The 18,980-nt window shown below is 44.6% G+C and overlaps 2 protein-coding genes across 9 annotated transcripts in view; both read left to right on the plus strand.

The window, feature by feature from the left end:
* The first annotated feature begins 61 nt into the window (after positions 1-61).
* Positions 62-6,099, plus strand: LOC6735011 (regulator of G-protein signaling 17). Of its 2 annotated transcripts, XR_006541599.1 has the most exons (8): positions 62-1,864; positions 2,350-2,659; positions 2,826-2,834; positions 4,198-4,275; positions 4,346-4,407; positions 4,472-4,760; positions 4,837-5,010; positions 5,074-6,099. XR_006541599.1 is itself a non-coding variant. In XM_039292184.2 (7 exons), the coding sequence occupies exons 2-7, from the start codon at positions 2,358-2,360 to the stop codon at positions 4,919-4,921; spliced, it is 825 nt and encodes a 274-aa protein (XP_039148118.1). In that variant the 5' UTR covers positions 63-1,864; positions 2,350-2,357; the 3' UTR covers positions 4,922-6,099. The 2 variants fall into 2 exon arrangements, 1 of the variants encoding a protein (XP_039148118.1); XM_039292184.2 differs by having other exon boundaries at positions 63-1,864; positions 4,837-6,099.
* A 2,767-nt stretch (positions 6,100-8,866) lies between these two features.
* LOC6735014 (protein grainyhead) overlaps positions 8,867-18,980 on the plus strand; it is a 39,519-nt gene continuing 29,405 nt past the window's right edge. For 2 of the 7 annotated variants that reach the window (XM_039291953.2, XM_039291950.2), the window contains exons 1-2: positions 8,868-10,162; positions 14,841-16,399. In XM_039291953.2, the coding sequence (XP_039147887.1) occupies positions 15,156-16,399 (1,244 nt within the window). In that variant the 5' untranslated portion in view covers positions 8,868-10,162; positions 14,841-15,155. Of the gene's footprint in view, positions 10,163-14,840; positions 16,400-18,980 lie in introns of all 7 variants that reach the window. The other 5 variants (XM_039291951.2, XM_039291952.2, XM_016168358.3 and 2 more) reach the window with 4 other exon arrangements.

Raw genomic sequence — 18,980 nt, forward strand, 5'->3', positions numbered from 1 at the left:
ATAGCAATTCCGCAAAGCTTTTCGCTCAGTCCACCTATGGAGCCCTCCCCCGGCTGCCCACATTCCACTCGCCGTTATCTTGCGCTCCTCGGGAGGAGCGCGCGCATTGGAAAATCAAAATCAAGAGCTGGCGACACGGCACTGCTTGGAAATCAGTCGCCTGCCTTTGCCCGAGCGGAGAGAATCTCGAAACGCTCGAATCGACCTGTCGAGGATTTTGGCTTCAGCTTCTGGGTGCTGCTGGTGCTGAGCAGCCAAAATCGCAGAGCGCAGAAATCGAATGGAAATTGGCTGCCATAGCTGCCATTGCGGGGGCACCGAGAACGAAGGAATATAATAAAATATGGCCGAGGGCGAGATGTGAAAATGTGAAAATGCCAGTCCAGGCCATCCAGTGACCACGAAAATTGCAGTTTCCCCCAATTCGTATTCATACACACTCACACACACATTCTCAACAGTCAACGAAAAAAATCGTAAAGAAATTCACAAAAAAAAAAATCAAAGCACAAGCAAAACAATTTCGGGGCGAAAAAGAAAAATATATACAAATATACACATTTCGATTCCGATTCTAGTGGCAAAAATTCGTATGTACTCGTCGCTGCTCCTCAAAAACATACATACATACAAACGCGACCCCCTTTTCCCGCCCACCCATTCGCCCAAAAATCCTCAAAGAAAATATAAACGTGTGAGTGGTGTTTGAGTGAAAATCTGAACGGAAGCGCTGGTTAAACAACAAGAAAATAAAACAAAATATATACATATAATATACATAGATAGCCAGGCTAAAGGCAATGGTCAACAAAAGAACCCAAGCAGCTGATTTGTGATAAGTGCAACGACCAAAAATCGCTGGCGCTTCGAGTTACAAACAAGTGCAATTAGCTGCTGATGCCTACATGTTGCAGCTGTTGCAGCAACATCAGCACAAGTGGAGAAAATCACGCATACGCCCCATCCGCCCAACGGGCCAAACAATGCGCTCCACTTAGCCAAGTTGCGTGTCAATGTGGTGGTACTCCAGCCCACCCCCCCTCTCGCACACACGCACAGACGCACGCACACAACGGCACCTACATACATATGTACATATACAATGGCAGTGTAATGACTAGCACAAGAAATAAATAAAGGCCAGAACAACAACTACGGTGGCAGCTCCAGCTGCTCATAAATTTCGTAACGCTTGTGAAATGTGCCCCTTGGTGCACGGGGCCATTGAATCGCTAGATTTTCGCCCGTAAATCCGGAGCGGAATATGTAAATGCCAACCGCGCACCATCAACTCTCTAAAGAAACGCTAGACCCCCTAGAAAAAAAAAAAAAACAGAAACCAAACCCACGCGAAGGTTGAAGTCAGGATTCTACGATAAGGATAACTACTACTCGAAAAGGTTATCGGAAAAATCTTGAAGAATTTCTGGAATTTTTTCGGCTTGTAAAATCGCCCAAGGAAAAGCTAAGGAGAAGGAAAAAAAAACATAAAACAAAACGAAAACTATAACTAAAATCAAGAGCAGCAGCTGTGGGCAGAGCGAGAAAGAGAGAGAGAGGACAGAGCGCCGCAGAGAGAGAGAGTGTGGGAAATTTCGATAAAAAATTATTAGCAAAAACATAAATACGTAACGGTCTCCCTGCATCCCCCACATCCCCAAGGAAGCCGAGAAAGAGAAGCCGAAGCAAAGAAAAGAGCACCACAGCGAGCGGGTGAGTGGGTAGGTCAGTGGCAGTGGGCGGTCCGCCAGCTGGGGCAGCACCACCTCGCCACCCAACACCCAACAACACCTCTCCATCTCCACCTCCACCTCCACCATCTCCATCAGCTCCGCCAGCGTCAACCTCAACTTTCAAAGGGCAGGTAAGTGCACACGGGAAAACGAGGCGAATCGGGAGCAGTTTGGCATTTGGACCTATGTGCTCCTCCAGTTTACACTTTCCCAAATTTGTACTTATTATATTTTGATAGTTTTGGTAAATTAAATTTGGGAACAATCAATGTTTTTCTTTACTATTTAGTCTTTAAATTCATATCAAGTTTTGTGATTTAAATTTTATTTAAGAGTTCTTTTGACTTAATTCAAATAATATATTTAAACCTTGTAGTCGTCAGTTTTAAAACTAATGAATGAGTTTAAGTATCTTTTAAATAACAAGAAAAACACTCACCAAACTAGACAATTAAGTAGTTAAATTCCGGGCACCTTGGATAACTATTCTTTTTGGATGACTAATAGTGCTATTTTTTGCAGTGTGACTGTGATTCGCCCAACTGTCAGCACACTTGCCCCCACTCCTAACCGTGCACAGTGTTCATTAACGTTTCAATTTGTTCCTTTATTGCAGGTAGCGGCATGTCCTGCACCGTTTCGGAGCTGCCCAGTGGCTGTCGATTGCGCGGCATGACTGCATCCTCACAGCAAAGTGCCGCCAACAATAGTGGCAACAATGGGAATGGCAATGGGAACGGTGGCGGCGGGGGCGTCGTCGGAGGTGGCGGCAGCCTGGGCGGAGTATCGCCCACCGTGGGCGGCAGCGTGGGAATCCTCGGCTCCACGTCCAACGTGCTGCAGGAGTCGAACGCGACCACGTTGCAGCGTCCGCAGTCGCAGAAGCCGTGCTGCTTCTGCTGGTGCTGCTGCTGCTCCTGCTCCTGGTGAGTATGGAGGCCACCGCCGAGTGGCCTATTTGTGCACCGCTCGAATCCTCTGACACGAAATCAATTTCTTTCTCGTTACCGCGCTGCCTTGACTCAACGTTTGGTCATTAAAACAACTACCTGTGCCAATACCCATCCACTGCCAACCACATCCTGACAACAGGGCCAAATGGTAAGCACCTCCTTAAACACTCATGCATTCTTACACCGAGAGAAACGATTGGTATTATTGGGTATAGGATATAAAATGAGCTACACTATGTAATTACTTCAACTAGCTAGCTTAGTTTAAAGATATATTATAATAGATGAACCAATCATTGATTTTTAAATTTTTTGATTTTATAAATCATTTAATTTAAAAGCTTGTCTGTTTGAGGCCTTTTTTTAAGAGAGTAGAAATATGATTAGTCCTTGTTTCTCGCAGTGTAGTCATGGATGTGGCCACGGTTACAGCTATGGTTATTGCTTTGGCTTTAACTATTGCTTGGCTTTGGCTTTGGCTTCGGCTATGGCTGTGCCCACTGACATGGATATGGATATGGACATGGATAGGGAAGTCGAAATGGAAATGGACACGGACAAGGTGGCCTTCTGCTGGCAGCTGGCAACGCTGCTGAACAAACAAAAGCTCTTTCCCTCTCCGCCTTACGAACTTTCTCCGCTTTCTCTCTTACGAAACTCTCTTTAGCGCTGGCGCCGCTCTCTCAGTTTCTCTCGCATTCATTCACAATTCCGGGAGCAAGGCGACGGGCAGCGAAAAGCTCTCTGGAGGGCACTTTTCAAATCAAATATAAATAAGTATGTGGCGGCTCCTCCGCGGACTCCTCCAAGTGTTGCATGTTTTCGTGAATGAAAACGAAAGTCTTTTGCGACCCGCCGCCAACTCGCAACCCCCCGTCCGCACCTTTGTGTGCCCAACTGGGGGTATATCGCCCCGAAAACCCAGTTCAGAGCACCCGGTGTCGCCCCAAGCCCCCCTGGCCACATCTAATTTGATTCATACATATAGGGGTATATGTACGCCTGTGTGACTTTGATTAGGTATTGGGCCAGCGAGTCGCTCTGATAACTGTCGTCCAGATAAGAGAGCTTTATGTCAAGTTCGAGTACTCCGGTGCTCTGTCTCCGGGCTTCGAAACCCAAAACCGATATGCCATTAGCCTATCTACAGTGTTTATTCGAGGCATTATATCTTTATATCGCGTTCAGATATATGAGTAACCTTTAAACTCTCTAGCTTAAAATGTGGCATATAGTAATATCGCTCATGTTAAATTTCTATGTTTAGCGCAAGTGTTTTATGAAATGCTAATCAGTAGCGCGCACTATCTAAAAGTTTACGTTATCGAGCGGCTACTGTACTTACATATTTATGCTATTTTGTGCCAGTTAAAAATGAGTCAGGCTGAGCGCCAATTCAGCGATGAATAAAATTGTAGTATACTTTAAAGGGTGATTGATGAGTTGTAAAATCAAAATAATCGACTTTTAACAAGCGCCCCCCTGTTTTTCCTTTTTCCTTATCTTTACAGTCTGGCCATCAAGAATGCCGATGAAAATGCCCCCACGAAGCGAGATCTGGTAAATGCCGAATTCTTGGATGGCGAGCAGTGAGTTTGAGCACCAATCAACTTAATAAACTTAAGCCACGGAAAAACTAAATTTATTTGTACATTACAGACCCACACTGGAGGAAATCCGCAGCTGGGGCAAAAGCTTTGACAAGCTGATGAAAAGTACAGGTAAGCCATTGAAAATTAGCACCTTGATCCAAACTAATTGGTGGTTGGCCGAATATTTTTCCAGCTGGTCGAAAGGTGTTCCAGAACTTCCTGCGCAGCGAATTCAGTGAGGAGAACATCCTGTTCTGGCTGGCCTGCGAGGACCTCAAGAAGGAGAACAGCCCCGAGTTGGTGGAGGAGAAGGCGCGCCTCATCTACGAGGACTACATCTCGATCCTGTCGCCCAGGGAGGTGTCGCTGGACTCCAGAGTCCGCGAGATCGTCAACCGGAACATGATCGAGCCCACGACGCACACCTTCGACGAAGCTCAAATCCAGATCTACACACTGATGCACAGAGACTCATATCCGAGGTGAGTGTCCTTTGGGCAAAGATAAAAGATACTGTGCTAAGAAATATATATAAATTATATATCTTTTTTTAAACAGATTCCTAAACTCTCAAAAGTTCAAGACACTAGCTCAACTGCAAGACAACTCGAATGCCGGTTCCAAGGCGGATAGTCCCACTTAGAGTGTATGATGGCTTGTTGTCCCGGATCGGATTTGGATTTGGATCGAATTCAGTTGCGCTGTGTTGACTTCCGCTGTTGCTCTCCACTGGTATAGCTCTGATTTTCCGCCCCAATCGCTGCTGCAATCGACTAAGCAATATGTATCCATTAGTAGAACCATTTAACCATTTTGCGAGCAGCCCCGAAATCAGGATCCTGGTTGGGGCAGGTGAATCAGACGTCGTGCGTTTAATGTGAATCCGGATTCCTTTCACTTCCTACGTTCTAGTCGTTAGCCAACCAAAGAGTTAGGCATTACACAATATGTTTTCCCTAAGAAGCAGGTTCGACCACAGAAAGCATTTTCCAAAACACCCAAAAAAAACAAAAACAAAAAACAAAACAACAACAAAAAAATACCCAGAAAGCTAATACGATTGTAATACTAGTGATCTAAGAGACGTATTAATCAAATTGAAACCAAGATTACGGAACCCGCTAACTGATAAGTATGTTTAAACGTAATCATAAACCGCAACGTAACAGAAATACTTTTTCCAAAAAACATTACAAAAAAAAAAAAGAAGGAAAGAAACCAAAAAATCTTTTTAAACGTATTACATACATAAACTTTATAAACTTATATATACAACACACCAGCATATATATATATATATATATATATATAAATACGGATATATAGAGACATTTAACATGACTAGTTTTGAAATCGTTTTAGGTCATACGAGTAATGACATCGAAGCATTTTGTAAATACAACAGCAGACGGCAACACTTTCTACTTTCTTATGAAAACCCATTGAGGATCAAGTCCTTTCTTAAGCAAATCTTACAAAGCCTCATCTTGAGCTGTACTTTGAGCCAGACCACAACAGACCATACACACCCGATAGAGTCTTAACCAAATGCAAACCGGAACAAGCGCATAACTAACGTGTACTATATTATTTCGATGTCGAGCTGATTTCCAAGTCGAAAGAAGAACGTTTCGCAATATCACTGCCAACACAAATAAGAAAAAATCAGAACTTCGCAACCAAATATATCCACTTACAATGTATTATGCAATTGTTTTTCGTTAGAGAAGCGGAAGTTCCAAGAGTTTCCTTGCATTGCTCCCTTTCTGCATTCAAAAAACATATATTAAAAAACAGTATTATAAATAACAAAAAAAAAAAGGGAAAAACACAAAAGTATGGTTACATTTAAATTTTAGCAAACAAGTTGTCGAATTGAAAACTAAAAACAAATATAAGATATGAAAAAAAAAACCAACAAGTTTATAAGGAAAAAACACAGAACAAACAGGAGGACTTTCGGTTCGAGCCCTGGCAAAAAGTTAACAATGTAATTTCGATCTTAAGTTGGTTTCCTTTGACCTTAGGTTGTTTGTGTTCGAGGCACAATATTTTAAAGTACAATATTAATGTGTGTACCTTCGTTGCGGGGAGCAGGGAATGTATTTTCGTAGCTAGTTGGTGTGCCTAGTTTTAATGCATCTATCGATACAAGACCCCACCCATCCACACTCTGACATGAACAAGAACAGCAAACACAAGTATGTTAACTTTACTAGCAATTAAGCATATATGATTTCAATATTGTTATACGCCAATCAAGCCATAGTTACTTTTTCTTATTCTCAAATCTTAAGGTGCTCAGCATAAGGACACCAAATGAGTTTTGTTTTTTTTTATATAGAAATATTTTTGCAATATCCCCGCATAAGTTCCTATATTTTTATAACAGCTTAGACACGATCGAAGGTCCGATTTCCGGATCCATATGGTAAATCACATCTCCGCCTAGTCCTTTGAAACTTGACTCTTACGCGTCACTCAGGCTGCTACTTGGAATTGAGAATTCGACAACCGCCTTGGCATTATAGAGGTCGATGAGATCGGCAGATCGGCGGATCGGTGAGAACCCGTGAGCCAACGTCAGTTTCCATGGTTTGTTACATTAATTATAGGCAATCAGGTTAGACAAAAATGTCCTGACCAAAGGGACGCGCGGAGGGATGGAATGTTTGTTTGTGAATGTTTCTCTTCGGTTTCTTACTTTGCATAACGGACAGATATAAGACTTTTTGAAGAAAAAAACCAAATATATAAGTACATTTAATGCGATTGTTGTTTGTTTTTAGTTATATACACCGCCACACTCGCACACACACACACACACAGAAAACACACACACCGATACATGCATATATATACTACTTAGCGGTATATGTACAAAAACGTAATCAAGCATTAGTGAAAAGTTTCGACCAGTTAAAAACCACAAATTAAATTTATTACATGAAAATCAACTAATGTGTAAACGCAAAAACGGCAAAATCAATAAATAAAAAAATGGATTAAACTAAGCCTAAATTTAGTTTTAAACATTTAATATATTGCAACAATAAACCGAAATGAAAATAAAACTCAAATTCAAACTTGAGATGCAAGTGTTTGTAATTGGGCTTCTGGAACTCAACATAATATATTTACTATTTACATTTTTATCTTTATTTATTTATAGTTATCAATATGAAGGTACTTTTTACATATTTACTGTAAGTTTGCATTTTACATAGATATTTTACATTGCGTAGAATGTCAAGTGCTTCAGTGTAAACTGGTGCCCACTGCTTTACGTTCTTAACCACAGTTCCACGCGTGCACAGCGCCAAAAGACAAACAACGTGAATTGTTGAGTGAGGGAGCCAAGTGGGGGGGGGGGGGGGGGAGATCGTTGGAAAGGAAGCTGGGGGGGAGTCACCCTTTACCGTGGCGGAAAGCACACAAGCCCCGTCCGTCGGTTCGTCCGCCGATCCACACGACACAGCGCTGATTGCCGCCGCCTGGCGAGGTGAGGTTGTAGGAGCCCGACTGAGGTTAACCGAAAGCCAGGCCGAGAGAACGGCACAGAGAGCGACGGAGGCTGCGGCGGCACGGCAGCTACTTGGCGTTTTCGATTGTGGTACATGCACAACTATTTTACGTATGCCTCACGGAGAAAAAAATCCTTCGTTTCGTAGTGCTAACAATTTGAGTTGATTTGTTGAATATATACAACTAATATATTACAAATATATATAATATATAAATATTATATATATTTATAATATATATATATATATATATTATATATATTATATATATATATATATATATTATATATATATATATTATAATATAATATTATCTATTTAATTATATGAAGTGAATAGGAAAACTATCAACAGTATTTTTTATAAGAATTAAGAGTCGAACTATTCATCTAAGCTGCTTATCATAGAATGATTTTGAGAAAGCGCATCTTTGTATACAGTAATTTTTTGCAGTGACTTCTCTTGGCATGCGGTGATCTCGGTCTTTCTCTCCACCTCTCTCCCGCCGTTGTGTGTGTTTGTTTCTCTACCTGATGCCCGATTGCACTACCACTTTCACGCGGCTTACAAGCCGAATGACAACAACAAAAACAGAACAACAAGGCGGCGAGTTCGAAAACGAAGTAGAGTTAACCGAGCAGCGAATTCGAATTTTCGATAATGAATGCAATGCCACAGCACAGCACCGAAATGAACGCAAAGTCGGGAGATACGAAATGCAGGAGCGGTTCGCCCGCGCCGAGGGTGGCTGGTGCTCTCTTTCTTGCCCTCTCTCTTTTGATCTGCCGTCTCCCTTCGCCGCAAGTGCATGCTGAAGTGGAAGGTTCGTTGCCTAAGTCTTTTGTACCTGCCTGCGTTTCGGCCTCTGCAGGTGCACCCACACACACACACAGATGGAAGCACTGGGCTACCTGTGTTTCAGACCGCACTTGTATGGGTGTTTGGGAGTGTAGAGACAACATCATCGATTCGAATGAATTTGAGTGGCGCTGCGCTGCCGGCGTCGCTGCCGCGCTCGCTCAATATCAGTTACGAAAGAGATGAAACCATAAAAAGCAATAATAATCGAGCGCTCTCTAACCAGCGCCGCGAACACAGACATCACCTTGCCACCAATACAACTGCACGGCGACGTCGGCAGAGGTGGCAGCAGCGGCGGCAGCAGCACATTCAACAGTTGAACAATCTCCAATTGACTCTTTGGGCATTATAGCCAAGAGCCGAGATCCAGCGACAGCGACGACAAGTTTTCCGCGCACACGGAAAGTCAGCAAGTTAATACACCGAAAATATATAGTTTCAAATCCGACTAATCGTTTCTAATCGAAATTACCTGTGAGTGCGCGTGTGTGTCGCGATATTTGCGAAAAATCCAAAAGTTTCTACGCCAAACAAACAGCAAAAAGTCGCGCTTAAACTTTTTCGAAATTAAATAAAACACACACACGAATTTCAGCCACGAAGAGGAAGAGAAGGCTGAAAAAGCGAAAAAAACCTCGTGTGTGTGTGCGTGTGTTGAGTGCGAGCGTGACTGTGTGTGTGTGTACGTGTGCATGTCTCTCGGAGAGCGTGAGCTTAAAGTGTGCATGTGTGTGTGTGCTTGCGAGCTGGAATGAGACGCCATCAAAGCTGAGCAGCGAATAATAAAATGCAAAATAAAAATAGTGATTAATAACAGCAGCCAGAACCAGCAGCAACAACAAATGCTAGTGCGGAAAGCGCGTAAAAAATAGTGAAAATACTCAAAGCAAAAAAAATAAACAACAAATTGGCTTGAAAACGCAAATGCCAGGCGAAACGCCCCCGAACCGACCCGCCCCCTCAACTTTTGCGCCCTTCAGTTCGCAGCAGCGGTAGCAATAGCAGCAATATGAGCAGCAGCAACATTAAATGTTAGGCCAAAATGCACAAACCGCCAGCAACAAAGGCAGCAGCAAGCAAACGAAACAACAACAGCTCCACATACCACAAAGAGTGGCACATTAGAAGCGGCCAAAAGCAGCCAGCCGAGAGCATTGTGTAAGCCAAAGGCCCAGAGAGCCAGGCTAAAAGCCCCCAGACGCACAACAACAGCAGCAACAACAACAACTAACACAGCACAAAGAGTGGCGAAAGGTGCACCCACCAGCAAAACAGCAACAACGGAGCAACCAACAACAGCAGCAGCAGCAGCCACATTTCAGTTACAGCTCCAGACTCCCAGGTTGCAGACTCCCAAAGCAAACAGACTCCAGCCCACGATCCAGCTCCAGTTCCAGCGATCCGATCCACTGTTCCAGCGTGCTCGAGTGCCATAGATCCTCACCAAGTGCCAAAATCCGCATCCTGATCCCAAGAGCTCAAGGCACCCCGGCCCAAAGGTGAGTAGTACTTAGCCTACCAAGAAGTAATTATAAACGCATCAGGCTCTGGTAGCCCTGGTCGGTTCATGGAGGGATTACACCGTCAGAAATATAGCACCTATTGACCATTTGCTTTTCGGCTTATAGATCCCTTTTTTCGGGAGATTCCATTACAATAGATGGGTATTCCCAATAAAAAGAGCAATAAAAGCGGGCATTTTGGGCACACTAAATGTATTTACTAGAGTGTAGGGACCCAATACCTTTTCTAAAATAAAGATTTTTAAAAACTTTTTATTTTTAAGAAAAACATATGGTATTATCAAACTATAAGGTATACATTTAGCTAGATTAATACAAAGTACGCATCGACTGCGTCGTATGGTAGTCATCCAAAAATCAAGTTAATTCGATGGAGTTATTTGAAGATGGTTGGTTAATGGATATTTTGGGAACTGGGTTTTTTTTTGAAAACAACAATCTCCTAGAAATATTTTTTAAACAATTTAAACTTCTTTTCAACTATTGTTTTCTAAATAAGTTTTATTATATCTATTCGGTTAGACATATTAAATGATCCCACATTAATTGAAACCAAACGATTTCATTACCGTGCTGGCCAGTGTTGCTTTTGAAAGCCTTCGTCCACAGTGGACACCCTGTATGTTGTGCAGACGTAGCCTAAGTCTCTTGGTCCCAGCCTCAACTCGTGTTGTTGTTGTTGTTGTCACTGTTGCTGTTGCTGTTGCCGTTGTGTTGTTGGTGGTATCTTTCGCGCACACATTCCTCTTTGTTTGGTTTTATTTTGTATTTCGTATTTCGAAGTGGCCGCTGCGCAGCGGCAGCGGCAGGTAAGTCGCACAGGTATTGGTATTGCTGTCATATTGCCGTTGTGCTGCCAACAATGCCTGGCTAGAGCGGGAGAGTTGGCCATAAAGAGCGGGAGCGAGAAGGGATCAAGACGCCTCTGTCTCGGCCCGGGCCTCTGCCACCGTCGACGTCGACTGCGCAGCCTTCTTGTTCGAAAATCGATGCTGTTGCCCAGTGTTTGTGATTACGTTTTCCCCTGGACTTTTGGGCTGCCTTTTGCCTCTTATGTTCTCGGCTTCTTTTTATTATGATTTTTATTTTCTTTTATTTTTTTTTTTTTGATTTTTTTGATTTTTTCCCTTCTTGATGATGGTGATCAATTTGGGGCTGCGATTATGGTACAGTAAAATGAACATCTACGCAGCACTCACACCGCCAGGCACACAGATACATTCAGCCGTGAGATACACACGCACACAGCGAACAGGCACATGTAACCCACACACAAAAAAAGGGGGAACTTCGTGAGAGAGTTATTTTATTTTCGTGTTCGTGTTAACGTTTATTGTTTTTCTTTTCTTTAGCCTTTCTTCGTTTCTTCGGGCCTTCTTGACTCCGTCTTGCAGCCGTTCCCATTCCCCTTCGCGCTCGCCACCCCTGCCCCATCCATGCACGCCTTTATTCCCCTGAACATTCCCAAATACACGGGGAGAAAAGGGGACGCGTTGGTGGTGATATTACGAGAATCTATTTATGTATATAATTATTCTTAAAAAGGCTTAGAGGTCAAAAGCTAAAATAAAATCGTTTCAATAAGGTTCTATGCCATCAGTTCTATATCATAATCGACATGGAATTTCTTGCCGTGTACAATCTACCAACTCCCCAGTCTCAGTCTTTGGTTATTGATGCCCAACAACTCTGACCGTTGATGTCTTAGGGTTACGCTGCGCATTTCTTCTCTTGTCTTTTCTCCACCTCTCCCATCAACCCCTCTCCGTCCCCCCTACATTCTCGCGAAGTAAGGTAAAGATACGTAAAATCCAAATTTCAAATTATGTCAAATCTTAATGGGATTTGAAATGGAATTGCTTTCGGTATTCACTGTGTTTCTGGAATCGGCGGTATCGGGGGGAAAGGTGATCGTGGTTTGGGGGATAATAAAGAACGAATGACCATAGATATCGTTGTAGGCGTTGTCTGTATGCAAAGGTTAGATGGGGGGCTTATTTTCACATGTGGTGACTCCCAGTCGATAAGATCGAAGAAAATTAGTGATGATTGTTTTGGGAGAAGGTTGATCAACTCATATAGTGATCATGCCTGCATAGACCCCAGGAAGCCAACGTAGGTAGATGTATTACACTAGATTTATTTGTTTCGACACTTCCATTGCAATAAAGTGCTCAAGGAGAACCGACTGTTAATTTATCAAGGTTCTATAGTTATAAATATGCAAATTGCTTTCGCCGCGAAAGATTTCCTTATGGTGATCCAGTATTGGAGTAAATCTGTCTATACTGGTTGAAAAGTTTTGCATGTACGTATTAACGTGATTTACAGTTTATTGTTAAGCCAATCAATAACAGTAATTGCTCATTAATTACCTTGTATTACACTTGTGTTCGACGACTTGTTTTGATGATCAAATTGATTTAAGTCTTAAACTGTAATAAGCAATATTAAATAATTTTCTTGCTATCACATGTGGGAGAATTTTAAAGTAGCTTAGTTATAAAGAATATGGCTGCATGTGCAAGAATGTAGTCTTCCGCTCGTTTGTTACAATAAAATGGCTCGTTTAATTTTTGTGGCGCCCCCGGGTGGACATTTCAATAGGAATAATTTCTTTGAGAAAGTTTCTCTTGGCTGCTCCCCCAGAAATATCGCTTGTGAGATTAATTTGGATTATCTTCTCCACATCGCTTCCCTTTTCTGGGCATAATCTAAGCCAGCAGCTACTTTTCTTGTTGCTGATTTCTTTCGCACCCACCGCATGAGTGATGGGTCTTGCCCAGAATCCATCTATCTCTGGCTGGAGGTGCCAGCTTCATTGCCATTCTCCGATCTCCGCCATTCAAGCGGCAAGTTGGAAAGTTTTGTACGTAGCCCCGAGGGTCTTCGGATGGCTGGCAATACATCTGACCCAGTTCGATGGATGCGTTGGGATCACTTGCGAGCCGGGGTGTTGATGTTGGTTTAATTGTTTCCTAATTGCCTTTCCACATCGACTTTCTTCGGGCAATCGTTTCTGATTGTTTGTGCCAAAAACTAGTCTATAACCAGCATGACACTGACCTCACCTACTAACGGAATACCCACCGACCGGGTCCGAGGAGCCCGTCGAGATCGTCGTGAACTCGCCGGCATGGGCTGACAGACACAAAAAAAAAAATAAAAAAAAAAAACGGGTTTATCCACATCCACATCCCAGCAGTGAACTCTGCGGCGGCGGCACCAGTAATTTTTTGGCTTTATCATCAAACAACAATATGGTGGGGGGGGAGGTGTTTGTGCAGGGGGACTGGACGTGGAACTGAACCTGGGCCTGGACCTGAATCTGAACCTGGACCTGAACCTGGGCACGCTGTGGCTGTTGCTGCGGCAAGGCGTGGAACCAGAAAGTCAGCCTTCTGGATTAGGTCAAGGATTGAGATGCCGCTGCTACCGGTGTGTATGGTTTTGGTGTGTGCCGCAAACTGGAGAGTAGTACCTGTTCTCAACTTGTTGTCGATGTCGATGTTGTTTTGTTTTGTTTGGTCTCGGTTCAGTTCAGCTCAGCTCAGCTCAGTTCAGTTCAGTTTCAGTTTCGGTTTCGGTTTCAAAATCCCTCATAAACATGTTTTGCTAACTCGCAGATTCTGGACTATTAACAGCTGATGGACTGACTGGTTTTTTGAGACGTGCAGCGTTATAGTGTACACTCTGTGTTTAATTTCACACAAAGCCCCGTTGTAAACAAAACACAAATATGGCCGAGAAGTTGGCTTCTCGGTTGGCGTCGACAGCGCGACGTCGGCAGCGACGCTTCTTCCACCTGTTTGGCTGTTTTGTTGCTTTGTTGTTTTGTTGCTCCGCCGTTTGGTTGTTTTGTTGTTTTGCCGATGTGATGAACCGCACTGAGTTATGCAGTTACACGTTTGACATTTGCGAAGGAGTCAAACTAGTTCGACGGCCACGTGTGTGCAGGCCAACTGGGCTTATTTATTTTTTTCTTTCCGTTTTCCGATTTTTTGTGTTTGCCCCTTTTTGTTTGTTTGTTTGTTTGTTGGCTGGCTCTGGTCGTCTGTTTTGTGTGCTTGCAAATCGCTCGTCGTTTGAACCCGTTCCGCTGGCTCTTCCGTTTATGTGTGCCGTCTTTTTTTTTTTTTCACCTCATTTTCAATGGGGGTGTGTGACTGCATCGCCAGTGGGTCGCGGAGGGGGCGGGGGCGGGCGCCAAGCAGACTGCCGCCAGACAGTGCCACTTTTGTTGTTGCTTCAGCGTTGCTTCCTCATCGTTAATTGAGCGAGCTGGCGGGGGAGGGGGGTGTTGCTGGTAGGGCTGTTATTGCCAAATGGGAAACACCTTATAGCATATAGTCTATGACTCACACTGTACAAGTGTTGGGTTCGAGTAGCGTGAAAATATTTTAATTATTTCTAACAAAACTATTAAAATAATATGGCTTTCTCAGCTTGTTAGCTAGGCATTTAAAAAAGAGCAACAATGTTTTAAGACTTGCAATGATGTAGAAAATGTTTGGGTTCCTGTTTCAGAATATTCTTTACACATTCTATATATTTTTGAGTTACTATCTTTCTACAACTTGCAACACAATTGTTTCCATTCCACTTCCCACTTTTTTGTACTAACTATGAACCATTGTTTTTTGCCCAATTGCAGTTGAGCTGAGAACGAAACGAAGGAAGTTCCTTAGTGCCATAGAAAGCAGTTAATGAAACAACGACTAAGACGAAGATCGACCATCCGGAACCGGAGCTACATAAATTCGAACGAAAGAAACCACAAAGTGCCTTCCATCAATCCGTTGATACTAAGTGATATTTATTATGTTTATACTTGCCAGCAGCCGAGGCAGCAACAGCAATAGCAACAACCACAGGGGATCACGGCATCGATGATCAGTCCACGACCAAGTCCTAGTGCAATCCGGAATCCAGTTCAAATTAGTTCAGTAAGCCGTATCTACCACGTATAATGTCCACATCCACCGCCACAACGAGCGTTATCACGTCCAACGAGCTCTCGCTGTCCGGCCACGCACACGGCCACGCCCACGGTCACGGTCACGCCCACCAGTTGCACCAGCACAACCACAGCCGCCTAGGAGTTGGCGTTGGTGTCGGCATCCTCAGCGACGCATCCCTATCGCCCATCCAACAAGGCAGTGGCGGCAACAGCGGAGGAGGCAACACAAACAGTTCACCACTGGCGCCAAACGGAGTGCCGCTGCTCACAACAATGCACCGATCACCGGACTCACCGCAGCCAGAATTGGCCACCATGACGAACGTCAACGTGCTGGATCTGCACACGGATAACTCCAAGCTGTACGACAAGGAGGCTGTCTTTATCTACGAAACGCCCAAGGTGGTGATGCCAGCGGATGGCGGCGGCAACAATTCCGATGAAGGTCATGCCATCGATGCGCGGATTGCGGCCCAAATGGGCAACCAAGCCCAGCAGCAGCAACAGCAGACGGAACACCAGCCGCTGGCCAAGATCGAGTTCGATGAGAACCAGATAATCCGGGTCGTGGGACCAAATGGCGAGCAGCAGCAAATCATCTCGCGGGAGATCATCAATGGGGAGCATCACATCCTGTCGCGAAACGAGGCTGGTGAGCACATTCTCACACGGATCGTCAGTGATCCCTCCAAGCTGATGCCCAATGACAATGCGGTGGCCACGGCCATGTACAACCAGGCCCAGAAGATGAACAATGATCACGGTCAGGCGGTGTATCAGACATCACCATTGCCGCTGGACGCGTCCGTATTGCATTACAGTGGCGGCAATGATTCGAATGTGATTAAGACGGAGGCCGATATCTACGAGGATCACAAGAAACATGCGGCTGCAGCAGCAGCTGCTGCCGGCGGAGGATCCATCATATACACCACCTCCGATCCGAACGGAGTGAATGTGAAACAACTGCCCCATTTGACGGTACCCCAAAAACTCGATCCCGACCTCTATCAAGCCGATAAGCATATAGATTTGATCTACAACGATGGCAGCAAGACGGTGATTTACTCCACCACGGATCAGAAGAGTTTGGAAATATACTCGGGCGGCGACATCGGCAGTCTGGTGTCCGACGGCCAAGTGGTGGTCCAGGCGGGACTTCCGTATGCCACCACCACCGGAGCCGGCGGCCAGCCCGTCTACATCGTGGCCGACGGTGCCTTGCCAGCGGGAGTCGAGGAGCATCTGCAGAGGTGAGTAATTGCCCACAAAGGGCGTTTAGCTTAATGAAGGGTAGCTGTGGGAAAGGGTTGGTCCACTGCCAAGTGGTTTGTTATTGTGCTCGAAATTCGAGAGAGCTGTGACCCTTAATTAGTGGCTCAATCGGAGCTTGAAAGGGTCCGAAGTTTGGATACAAAAAATCCTTATTTGCAGGGTGTGTTACCATAGAATTACAAATTTTGTTTTTTTTTTTTTTGGAATATTGGAAAATCTACATTTTTATATCGGGCACAATGTTCTATATATCTGTATGTATCATATGACTAAATATAGCCAGTAATCTTTTGACCACTATACCATTTCAAAAGAGAACGTAAACTACAAAATTAGTTATAGGTGTCTCGAAAATATTTGTAAGATCGTATATCTAATGTTAAGCCTGTGTTCCGGTTAATATCCTTAACCCACGGTCCAGCCCACTCAACTATTCATTGAGCGCTGTTCTATCGGCTACATAAATCTCGACTAATTGCCTTCGTCATGGCGGTCAGTTGCAGCTGGAGTTTGAGTTGCTGCTGGTGGTGGTGGTGCTGCTGCTGGTGCTGCGGTTGGTTACCACATCAACATCTTAATTGGGGACAGCAGAGTTTTAGTTTGGATTCGGTTTGAGTCCCCCTCTGAAGTCGTGGTCCTTTCAAATCAATGTTTGTCATTTGCATTTCTCATGCATTTGAATTAACCGCTCTTGCCGCGCGCATTTTACTGTTAATTATTGCGATAGGCCAACCGGCAACGGCAGCAACAGCAACATCACTGTCGCAGCAGCCGCAACTGCAACAGCAGCAGCAGCAGCAGCAACGCCAGCGCATTCTGGCCATACCCCTTCCACTGCCCAAACATTGAGTTCAGGCTGGTGTCCTCATCCATGCCCATTCCCCGAATCCCCAAGCTCCAAGCTCCATGCTCCATGCTCCATGCCATGCTCCATCCTCCATTCCCCGTAGTGGAATGACAGCTTCCGTTGTAACTGTTTCTTCCATACGTTATTGCTGCCCCTGCAACAGCAACAACAGCAACTTTGGCATTCTGGCGTGCATCGAATGTGCAAGTAGGCGAGCTAATAACACCCAGATCCAGCACCAAGGCTCCACGGAAACCCCCATCACCATCGCCAGCCGCATCCCCATTCCCATACCCAAACCCAGCCGCATCCTCCTCCTCCTCGTCCGCCAGCGATCCGCTTGGCAATTCATTTTAGAGCAGTCGACGTCGAGCGGTGGTATGCGCGGGTAATAAAAATTTGAATATAAATTAATCTAATAGAGAACCGTTAGCGAGGTGAGATGCAAGCGCAGCCTCCTTGAGCAAGGTGCCGCCACGGAGCTTGGCAACTAAGTCATCGTCATCTGCATGGATCGCCGGATCGTTGGCCACTCGGACATCTGCAACGCCATCGCCATCGCATCTGCATCTGCAGCCCAATCGGGCTACTCCTCCTCAGCCTCCTCCTAAATTCTTACACAGAGAGAAAAAGGGTTGTATGTGGGCAGTTCGAAATAATGGGATTTGAATAACATTGTTAAAAAACACTATTTTTGAAGCAAGTTATATGAAGAACATATAATTGGTTACAAAATTGTTTTTACAATAAAATGGCAAGCAATAATTTTGTTCTGAAAAGTTTCCTTTGCAGTGCATTCTTCTAATGCCAATGTCCCATCCTGTTATAGCGGAGGATGCTGCAGCAGCAGCGGCGGTCGCAGCAGCAGCAACATCAACGGACACAGCAGCAACATCGCTGGTTCGTTTGGCCGGCGTGCATGTTGCATGTGCGGCAAGGTCCATAAATAACGACAAAATTGCGTTTCCGCATATGGACCGAGCAGCGCAAACGTCGTCTTCGATTCGGACTTCGCTTGGATTTGGCCAGGCTTTTTTCTGAAACGGCGACCGAGCGACTGTGGCAGCAACTGTTGCAGCAACTTTGGCATGCCGTCGAAGAAGCTGTTGGCTGCGGGACCTGGACCTTGCGTGTTGCTCTTGGCTGTGGCCTCGCACTCTCGGTCTTCTGGCCTCGCTTGATGTACAGTTTGTTTTGTTTGCTGGCCCCCATGATAAGCAGCTGAGGACATGTCCATTTCCACATCCACATTCACATCCACGGCGAGTGTCTGCATCCCAAAAGTGTTCGCCTTGCCACGTTTTCATTAAAGTCGAATTAAAGCGGCGACAGAGACAGATCGGCCTGCGGATGGCAGTCTGTACATTATACATATCCATATATAAGCCCCGTTGACCTTTGTTTCGAGCCATCCTTTCCATTGTGTCTGTCGGTCTGTCTGTCACCGCATAACATGTCCCTAGCAGCGTCTTAATTTACACTGTGCTACAGTGTATTTTTTCCCAACAGGATAAAGGGATTAAACGAGCATTATTGCATCTATGCTTAAGTACTCTTAGTTTTATCAGAAATTTGGAATGCAATGCGAAATCAAAAATATTTCGAAATTACACTCATCAACAGGGATCTCGAAACTGAAGCTTAAAGCTCCATTGGACAAATCCCCAAGCAAAAGCTTCATAAATTGCATTAGCAAATTGCAGCCTCGGGCA

This window comes from Drosophila simulans, chromosome 2R (assembly GCF_016746395.2).
Source record: "Drosophila simulans strain w501 chromosome 2R, Prin_Dsim_3.1, whole genome shotgun sequence".
Taxonomy (NCBI): Eukaryota; Metazoa; Arthropoda; class Insecta; order Diptera; family Drosophilidae; genus Drosophila; species Drosophila simulans.

Excerpts from the sequence above, each read along its gene's own strand:
- LOC6735011 (XM_039292184.2), top strand. The coding sequence starts at position 2,358 with ATGTCCTGCACCGTTTCGGAGCTGCCCAGTGGCTGTCGATTGCGCGGC. Across the intron at positions 4,276-4,345 it reads GAATTCTTGGATGGCGAGCA|ACCCACACTGGAGGAAATCC; the intron begins GTGAGTTTGAGC and ends TGTACATTACAG. Across the intron at positions 4,761-4,836 it reads CACAGAGACTCATATCCGAG|ATTCCTAAACTCTCAAAAGT; the intron begins GTGAGTGTCCTT and ends TTTTTTAAACAG.